Source organism: Anoplophora glabripennis, unplaced genomic scaffold (genome assembly GCF_000390285.2).
Source record: "Anoplophora glabripennis isolate ALB-LARVAE unplaced genomic scaffold, Agla_2.0 scaffold1541, whole genome shotgun sequence".
Lineage (NCBI taxonomy): Eukaryota > Metazoa > Arthropoda > Insecta > Coleoptera > Cerambycidae > Anoplophora > Anoplophora glabripennis.
In genome coordinates, this window is record NW_019417622.1 from 46,640 (window position 1) to 57,109 (window position 10,470).

Consider the following 10,470-nt stretch of genomic DNA (forward strand, 5'->3'; position numbering starts at 1 on the left):
TATCTAATGAAAGTTCATGTGTAATGACTTCTTCTTTTTCTCTTCCTTCTTCCTGCTGGATACAGGTAAATCGTTCTAACAACGATGCATTAAATGTCTCCTCGATGATATCGTAAAAATCCTTTTCTGATGGTGATTCAACATTGGAGCACAACTAGCTTTGACAACTGGTACATGGTAATGAATAAAAATCCAATATTGAATCGTCATTAGAAGAGGATTCTTACGATACCATCCAGGAGACATCTGAAGCATCACTGTTAGAACAATTTACTTGTATCCAGCAGGAAGAAGAAGAAGACATCACACTTATAGTTCCATTAGATAATTATCAATCAGACAAATAGTTTTCCCCAATTACTCATTCACATGGTTTTCATCATTTCCAATAGTACCATTTAATACAATATTATTTAATTAAACAGGACCACAATAGATCGTGGAATAGGCCTACCGGGGAAATGACATTAAAAAAGTCGCGCCAAGTACACTACCTCACAGGTGGCATGGAGACGTGTGCATATTATAGAAAACACAACTTTCTCAACTTTTTGAATTGTTATATCTCGGAAATGGTGATTCTTCAGAAAAATAGTGTAAGAACATTTTTTATAGATAATTGCATGATCTTCAATTTTTGTCTGACCTATTTTTATGATAAAACTTACCGTTTGGCTGAAAAATGCAAAAAATCCGTATTTGCAAACTTTTACCTTGAATAAATTTTTTTGCAGATGTGGGATCAATGGGGACTTTCCACATGTCATTTATAATGTTCCCAACATTCGTACCAATTTTCAGCTTTATGCGAATTATTGTAAACTTGAATGTCTATGATTGTTTTCACAAGGATCTATTCGAATTTTTCCAAATGGCTTTTCCGTGATTTTGATGAAAGGAAAAAAAAATATTGAAAACATGTTTGAAAAATTTGTTTTTGTTCAGTTCTATGTTGGGTTAAAAGGAAAGTGCCAAATTAAACATCAACAAACATATACATGAAATGAAACTCGATATAAAAACAATACTGTATTTAATTCAAAAAAACCTTATATCAACACAGAAGTACATAAATAATGGAATAACAAATAACCATCGATGCAGTTTTAATCATAACGCTCCTAAGCATCATATGTTGATGCGGAAACATTTCCACCCTTTCCTGTCCAATTGGTATGCACAAAAATGCCTTCTTTCCCAAGCAGTTCGTAAGTATGTGCGCCAAAGTAATCACGCTGGGCTTGCAAAAGATTGGCTGGGAGGCGCTCAGAACGATACCCATCGTAGAATGCAAGTGCTGTTCCCAACGCTGGCGTTGGCACACCTTAAATATAAAAATATTTTAATTTTCAATATTTAATATAATACATAACATTAATAATGAAGTCATACAGGATACGTACAAAGTCAACATATTATTTTAAATATATATGACCTCGTTGGTCCTTGCTGAGCAATAACATATTTCATTATAAAAAAGGTTAACTTAAAACAAACCAAAAATTTAAGTACTTTTAGTACTTCAATCTAAAATTGGTAAAATAAATATTTCAAATATGTCATTGGCTAAATGAACAAATAATAGGTAATAAATCTAATTTTTTTCTACTTAAATACTGCCTCGTTAATATAATATTAGAAACGTTAAGTACGACACTTATTTAATAAGAAATCAAGAAATCTATCCCAAGAATTTATAGCTATGGATTCCGTCAAATTTATGAGTTAAATTGTTTTTATGCGGTTCAAACTGATATCGTAACGACTATACCAGAGGTGTACGTTAGAAACAGAGTAGTTTTTCCTCTCTAAATTCTATGCCAGTGATGGATTCATCATTTTACTAGATTTCTTAATGTTTTAAACATTTTCTACAAAAATGATGTACTCTTATTTCATAACGTAGTTAGAAAATTATCCTTATTTATAAATGATTTTCATGAAACTTATGATAAAGATCCTAATGGTATGATTATTACCTACAATTTTCATTCCAATATCTTAATTAGAAAGGAAGTTAATTTAAAATATATCCAAAGGATACGACGACCCCTTTGGAGGCCATATCTGAGTAACGGTGTTCCGGAGGACCAATGTTTATAGGAATTTTATTTTACTATTTTTTGTTCTACTTTCACCGCCTTAAATTTTGTACCAACTTTTCCAAATACCCTGTATATACTACTTTTTATCTTTGGTAATAAACGGCAACTTATAGATATATAGGTATTAATATAATGATATACAAATAAATATATTTTAAAAGCTTTTTCCTAGACTTTTCTTTGGATTCGATTCAACTAATTCCCCAGTCGCTTCGTTCGCATTATGAGCGCCATCGCGTCATAGTGCTATATCGCCCAACCTAAATAAGTACAATCGACCAAATACTTTTGTAATTTTTGTTTTTAAATAATATTTTAATGTATTTATTTCACTCCTCTATTGTTTGTAAGATACATTGTTAAATTTTTATATATGTTACATTTTTTACTAGAATTAATTAGTTTTTTTTGCCCCCCGAAACACCCGGTTTATTTAGGTGTTATACAGAAGTAATTCCAGGTTTGTCAATAATTATATAAAAAATATTCTTTAGTAACACTAAAAAGACCTCTTAAAAGGGCAATACTTGAAATGCAGAAATATAATTCATCATGGCTGATTAGCTATTAGAAACAATAGGAAATAGTTTCTTTGGAAGGTTTGTGACATTATTTAATCATTACAATATTAATATTATTTGAATAGATAATTTCTTTATTTATTAATTGGCTTGTCAATGGAGTTATTTCTTTAGCAAACCTAGACATTTAGTATTAAATAGTACACACTTCATGTGACGAAAATTTATTTGAATTTTTAAATTAGTTTAAGGTTTATCTGATTTGGAATTGACGAACAAATATTCATAAAAAAATTAATATAAGCTTATTAATATGATATGGAGGATAAGTTAGTCAACAACAGCAGTTTGAAGGAGAATTATTATAAATTATGTATCTTACAAGTACCTAATCGATTTCTACGAGCTGTCATACGGTTCCTTAGATATCGGTTTCCTATTTATACAAGTTGCTGTGGAAACTGTTCGTCAATTGTTGCGCATTCTAAGTGGAAAGACCAAAAAAATCCGCGTTCTCATAAGACTTCGTACTGAATCGTGAAAAATTATTTTATTAATATCTCGTCTCTTAGATATCCAAACTAGTCATAATTTTGTTTGAGGATTTTCTTCATATTAATAAGCTTATATTAATTTTTTTATGAATATTTATTTGTTTGTCAATTCCAAATCAGATAAACCTCCTTAATACCTTAAAATAAAGCATTAAATAAAAGAAAAAGAAGACCAGTTATTTGTTTTAATTTTAAGTTAAATACTTTATATTTTATTAAGATTTTAATAAAAAAAATCCATCGAAATGCTTTGAAAACTGTTAATTTAAAGTAAAAAATAAAATAACGCTGTCAATGGTTTTTTGACCTTAACCTAGTTATTCACTTTTAATTCTCAATGCTTAAGATCGGGAGGATGCCTTTCACAAAAATTTAGTTAAAACACTGACCCTGAATCTAAAGTATCAAACTGGCTGACCATGACATATATTGAAAATTTAGAAGCACAGCTAATTCAATAAAAACCAACTAATTCATTGAAACTTACCTATTGTAACTGCTGTCGCAACAACATTTCTCCATCCTGCTTGGGCGTTTGTAATGGCATTCAAAAAGAATGGATCCAAAAGAAGGGACGTTAAACCTGGATCTTTATCGAACGCCGTTTTGATTTGCCCCAAGAAAACTGACCTGATAATGCAACCACCCCTCCACATCAACGCAATGGAACCGTAGTCCAAGTCCCAGTTGTGTACTTTAGCGGCTTCGCGTAACAACATGAAACCTTGTGCATACGACACTATTTTGGCAGCATACAAAGCTTGTTTTAGGTCTCCAAGGAACTGCTTCTGGCATCCTGTGAATTTTGTTGTAGGTCCTGAGAGTTTCTTGCTGGCGATAACTCTCTCGTTTTTAAGAGCAGACAAGCACCGGCTAAACACGGCTTCTCCGATCAAGGTTACTGGTACCCCGTAGTTAAGGGCAGCGATTGCTGTCCATTTGCCAGTGCCTTTTTGTCCGGCGGTGTCTCGTATTTTGGGAAGCAAATATTGACCTATAAAAATTTTATTAGAGTTTTTCTTTTGCCTATAATTGCAATAATTCTCATATAATATATGTTCCAAATTTGACAAAACTTGGGTTATAAAACCAAATTTATTGTCAAAAGGATTTTTTGCTGAAATAAGAAACTAAAATGATTTAATTTTGAAAATTGTTTTAATTTTTCGCTTAAATAAACAAATGGACATTAATTCTGACATTTAATATTGATTGTAGAATTTAATTAGTGCTCGTTTATTTTAAAAGAAATAAAACAAAAAAAATTCAGAAATAAATAGGTGTAACTAACCGTTTGTTGAAAATGAAGGAGCATATTCCAATATAAATATTTGTATTACAGGCATTTTGAAGAATTATTATAAAACCAATAATTGAACAATTCTATATAAAAGTATAATCTATACTAAGCCGACCAAATTTGACACAAAAAAGTTTTTGAGATGTAACAATCTTAATATTTGAGAAAAATTGAATAGTGCAAACCGCATCACAATATGTTAATTCATTTAAGAGATAAAGCATTTTCCATTTTCATGATTCTCATTCATAAAGCCCTACAACTTTTTTGTTAAAAAGGTTTTTTAAACAGTTTTTTGCACAGCTACTGTGCACAACATTATTTTTTTAATGGCATACAATTATTGAGGAAAATGTAACCGGTATACCTCATATCTACAGGATGTTTTGCAAAAAGGTACCATACAATCAGGAGTGGATAGAACATCAGAAAATAAAGATTTTTTGTTGTGGACCATGAATAATGTATAAATAAGTCAGTATTAGTTAAAACGGGATAAATAAATGTTTTTTGAATGACAATTACTTTTAAAGGAAACAAACTTATATTAAATTAATTTATGCAAAGCAGCATGCATATTAAGGAGCAGAAGCTGGTTGACTTTGGGGCAGTCAACTACATTTTTTTCAAAGAAGGAAAATTTTTTGCGAATTAGCAGACACCTTTTCTATATAAACTGATTTTACAACATATTATACACTGTAAAAAATCTAACTTCAAAAAAGTTGTCATAAAATGTCACTGGGAAAGGTGCTAGCGACCTCTAGCAGATGCCCAAAAACTGACATATTTGACACCTTCAAAACTATCAAATTTTATTGCATTGTTTTTTGAAAAAGATATGGCTAAAATTTGATAAACAGAAGATAGGCTTCACAGGAACAAAGTGTTCTTAATTTTTGATATTCTATCAGCACTTGAATTTATGGTACTTTTTTCCAACAAAACGCCCTGTGTACTGGTTTCAGTTGACATTTAATTTTTCACGAATGCTATTTTATTTATACACTGTAGACATGTGTTCAAAGATATCTAAATATATATATTTTTTTAAGCCTGGAAAGTTGCAACATGCTAAGAACGAGGGTAAAGACAAGGTCAAATTTTTATGTAACAGAATATTCTTAAATTGTAACAAGAAATCTCTTTCCCTTGTTAAATTTTATACTTCTTATATACAAAAAAGCTTACATTCATGTGAACTATTTTAGAGAAAAAAATCATAATTATTTATTATCAGTGCTGCAATATTGTGACACAAAAATTCAAATTAACATGTCTCACTTTGTAGGAAGGTTTTTGAGACATATATATATGATACAATTATGTTACTATCACTCATGTGAAATGTTAATTATATATCTTATCATGTTTTGTTTAAGTGGATACTTTAATCTTAATGCAGTAATTCTGATATCCAAGATATAACAAATTTCATTACTAAACACTTTCATTATTACATCTTACCATCACTGTCCTTGAATCTCAAAATATCTCTAGTGATTTCTATAAGGAAACTGTCCAATTCTCCCTTATTCCATTCGGCAAAGGTGTTTGCCATTTCTTCTTGACTAATTCCAATAGAAGACATTAACTGATAAATTTCACCAATAAGTTGCATGTCTCCGTACTCAATACCATTATGTACCATTTTAACAAAATGTCCAGCACCATCGTTACCCACCCACTCACAGCAAGGTTGACCATCAGCTTTGGCGGCTGTACTTTGGAAAATATCCTTAATAAATGGCCAGGCTTCCGGATTTCCGCCAGGCATTAAACTGGGCCCGTAACGAGCACCTTCTTCACCACCTTTAATAAAAAATAAAAATTTTCTATTTAATTTCATATAAATTATAATTATAAAAAAATTAAATAAAATGCCGGGTAGGTAGGTAGGTATCACAAAATTAAAAAAAAATAAAAATTCTACTGTGTTGGTCAAGTATTTTAGAAATACAAAGATAAAAAAACATTAAGTACTTTGCCACAATATGCTGAATTTTTTAGCATTTAAATCTGTTTTTGCGTGTCCAAAGATCTAGGTACAAGAGATGCTTTAAAAAATAAATATTAAACATTTTGTCTTTTACACAAAGAAGAAAAAGTCAGAAATTAAATATGTAGGTAATGTAAAATCTCACCTGACACCCCTGCTCCAACAAATCTGATCCCTTTGGCTGCCAAGTCTGCTGTGCGCCTTTGACTGTCCTGATACTCTGAATTACCTCCATCGATAATGATATCACCTTTTTCAAGAAGTGGTACAAGTTGATCGATAAAACTGTCTACGGCACTCCCAGCTTTAACGAGCAACATGATACGGCGAGGACTTTTCAATTTGTTAACTAAATCTTGGATTGATTCAGCCCCAATTATACTTTTTCCTTTAGCCTCGTTAGCCAAAAAAGCATGCACCTTTTCAATAGATCTATTAAATGCTACGACGGTGAATCCGTGATCTGCCATGTTCAAGATTAAATTTTGACCCATTACGGCCAATCCAATAAGGCCTATATCTCCTTTTCTAAAAACATTTTAGATTCTTTTCAGTTCATTTTGTATAGATTATATTACATCATTAAGAGACGGCAAATTTGTACCAACCAGTTTTACTGTTTTTTATTCTGAATAGAAAACTGGTGTTGCACGATGATATAGCAAATATATGAAGTGAATAACTAGCCCAAGTATTGTACCGAATTCAGTAAATTTACTATAATTTATTTGTACAAAAATCGCTTGCATTTTCGACTTTCTAAATGAAAATATTTTGAAAACTTACCCAGACATTGTGGCCACCTGTTGATTAGAGGTTAAAAAATCCTAAACAAAAATTTCTTTTCTCCGTGTCCGTAAGCGAATCGATGGTAACATAAATTATATTGGCTGGAAGCTAATTATTTATCCCCTCTATTTTTCATATCAATTTTTAAAGTCACATTGAATGATTGAAGGTCGAGTATTAATCAGCGAGAAATTACCAATCCGTGTAAAAATCGTGACTCCGTTGACGTGCTATGCCATTGCCAAGCCAATGGTCTTTATTTATTTTTATGTTATCTTGAATCGCTGTGCCCTTGACATCAGCAGCCTGAATCAAAGATCTAGTTTTGATAAAATTATAATTTATTTAAACATTAATATTTGTATAAATGGCAGAATAAATACGGGTGCAACATTTTTAAGTAAATGCAATGCATTTTGACCAGATAATTTGATTTTGACTCATTTTTGACTTCCCGGTTTGTCGAATTTATGAGTTTGAGTTTTGAATAGCCTAGTTTGAATTTAAATTAGATATAAAAGTATAACTAGGTGACTGATTTTATATGCAGTTTGTACTTAGACGTTTTTGTTTTTAAATACTAAACTACTTTAAACATTATCTATCTTTTGCTTAACTGAATATACCTATTAAAGTTTCAAAGCACCTATTAAAACACCTATAAAATATATACAAAACTGTTTTGTAATTTAATTTTGATGTAAGTTAAGTTGTGACTGGCATAAACCGTAGTAATCCTAGATCATAGAAAAAATAATATACAAGATAGAACGAAATCTCCCTAAATAATCCACTAAACCATTACCACAGCGCCTCTGGTGATTTGGAAGCCTAACTAATGCATAATGTAGACAACCGTAGACATGCATGCATATGTACATTTGGTTGCCTAATTTAAGTGCAGTATTTATTGTTGCCCATGGGTATTAATTATTATTAAATATTTTTCCTTTATATTTAAAAGTTTAAATATATATTAAAGTAAAGAAATCTACCTTGTTTAAATTGTCCATACTTTAATATATATATTTAAACTTTTAAATATAAAGGAAAAGCATAAACATACCAGAACCCCATTTGTTTAAAGGAATAAAAAAATATTTTATGAAATACAAAACAATTTATTATATAAACTAGAAATGGTTCATTACAACGGAAAGGACATATTTAATACTAAGACTTACTTATCTAAATTATTCTGAGTAAAAATATGTTATGTACTACCAATTTTCTTATATTTACATAACTTAACAAATTCATAAGATTGTTCCAACAGCTGCAGGCCATTTTCAAATTGTCGGAACTCAAAATGAAGTTATTTTATGGCCAGAGATTAATCATAAAGAATATAATTATGTCCAAGCCATGCAATCTTTATTTATTAATTAATATAATTAACTGATTGAAATAACAATTTTACGAGTACCAAGTAAAATGCAGAGAAACTACTGTTGTTTATCTACTAATATCTCTAGATATTAAATTGTATCAGCTTATATATTAACAAATCCGATAAAAAGTATTATTTCACTTCAAAATGTTAGTACTCATTATTATTAAGATAAAATGTATATTTTAAAAGATCACAACAATCAACTGCGGAAATTGACAATTCACAAACTACCTGCAACCGCAACCGTTGGAACAAACCTTATAAGTATTTTATTTATATGTGATCTTGCATACAAATCTTATAAAATAAAGATTCTATTTTAAGTGTGTACCCTCTTGCAATATAAAAAACATTTTTTATAAAGCTTTGGATATATTATCATTTCTTTTTAAATATTTTTTTCGTTTCATTAAAATATCTATTCCGGATGTGCCGGAAGTGCAACATTTTTATGATATCAGACTTTAGTACTTCTAAAATAAGTTAAAGATACCATATAACTTTGTCCCTTTCTTCGTTTGTTTTCTTTCAAAAGGATTTTATAAATGACAAATTAGCCATTTTAAAGCGCAATTTTCTCGGAAACTGACAAAGATAGGTATAGGACATAATACATATTTTAGTGTTAGTTTCTTCAGCAGAATTGAAAACAAAAATAATATACAAGGAGTTCCATATGAAATAACAAAGTTTATGGCATTTTCGGTCAAATAGGAAGTGGCGGTCAGTTGTTTTTATTAAATTTTGCATCAAATTCAATGATACGCATGCCAAAAATTTTAAATCGATATCTTTTTTCGTGCCTAAGCTAGAGCTTGGGTAGTAATCTAGTGGTCACCCGGTATATGACGTATTTATGGCTGCCTTACCTGAACATAATTTGCAATTTTTTCAAACTTTTCCCCGACAAAATCTTCAAGGCCATCAACCTCATCCAGAAATTGATTATAATGTAAATTAGGCTCAACTGACTTTTCATCAAACATTAGTACACAGAACTTATTGTTGGGTTTAATTTTTTTACTAGCTGAACTTAAAACTTTAAAAACAGCATCATGAATTCCCGAAGAAATGGGAATTCTTGACAACACTTTTTGTAAAGTTACTCTTGAAGGTAAAATAAACAAAGAGGATAGTAATTTGTATGCTGCGTTACTCTGCTTGTAAAGGGCAAGGGCAAGAAATTTATCTTCAATGTCAAATCTTCTACCTTTAGCCTTTTTGCCAAATGATTCAACCTGTCTTTTGAAAAAGTGAACTGCAGGATGGTTAAACTGTTTGGTCAAATTTTGAAAGCATTTTTCTTTTGACCATTTTTCGATAGTTTGGATTTTACGTTGTCAATCCATTTTCCGTTTGGAGAGTATGAAAGCTTTCTTCTCATAATACAAAGCTTGCTTATACAAAATTCTGGAGATAGGAGACAGTTGTGAACTCTCATGTACACCAACATTTTTCAACAAACCATGTTTTGAAAAAACGGCAAATAAAAACTGATATTACATTAACTCATTAATATTACATACTGCGTGCTACAGGAACATTTAACCTTATTTGAGAATTTTCAGATGTCTGACGGTACTGAATTGCACCCAATTCATTATTTTCATCACCTTGTTAGAATAAGTGATGCTCCCAGTGCGGGTTTGAGGGTGAGTTCGTGAAAAATTGTGATCATTAGTTATAGCCATGGCAATGTATGTCTTTTGTTTATAATAAATAATGTATGGCTTCAAGCCGCTGCTGTAATTGAAAATATAAAATCGACAATAATAAAGTGTTTAGTGGTATTAGTCGTTTATTCTTACA

General features: G+C 30.5%; 1 protein-coding gene across 1 annotated transcript; it reads right to left on the bottom strand.

Moving 5' to 3' along the window:
* Positions 1-1,016: 1,016 nt before the first annotated feature.
* On the bottom strand, positions 1,017-7,441 carry LOC108915884 (6-phosphogluconate dehydrogenase, decarboxylating). The gene is made up of 5 exons (XM_018722035.2): positions 7,266-7,441; positions 6,625-7,007; positions 5,948-6,292; positions 3,668-4,174; positions 1,017-1,324 (listed from the first exon to the last, which is right to left on the bottom strand). Exons 1-5 carry the CDS (start codon positions 7,271-7,273, stop codon positions 1,122-1,124), a joined length of 1,446 nt encoding a protein of 481 aa, XP_018577551.1. The 5' UTR covers positions 7,274-7,441; the 3' UTR covers positions 1,017-1,121.
* Positions 7,442-10,470: the final 3,029 nt, after the last annotated feature.

Excerpts from the sequence above, each read along its gene's own strand:
- LOC108915884 (XM_018722035.2), bottom strand. Across the intron at positions 4,175-5,947 it reads GAGATTCAAGGACAGTGATG|GTCAATATTTGCTTCCCAAA; the intron begins GTAAGATGTAAT and ends AAATTTTTATAG. Across the intron at positions 1,325-3,667 it reads TGCGACAGCAGTTACAATAG|GTGTGCCAACGCCAGCGTTG; the intron begins GTAAGTTTCAAT and ends TTTATATTTAAG.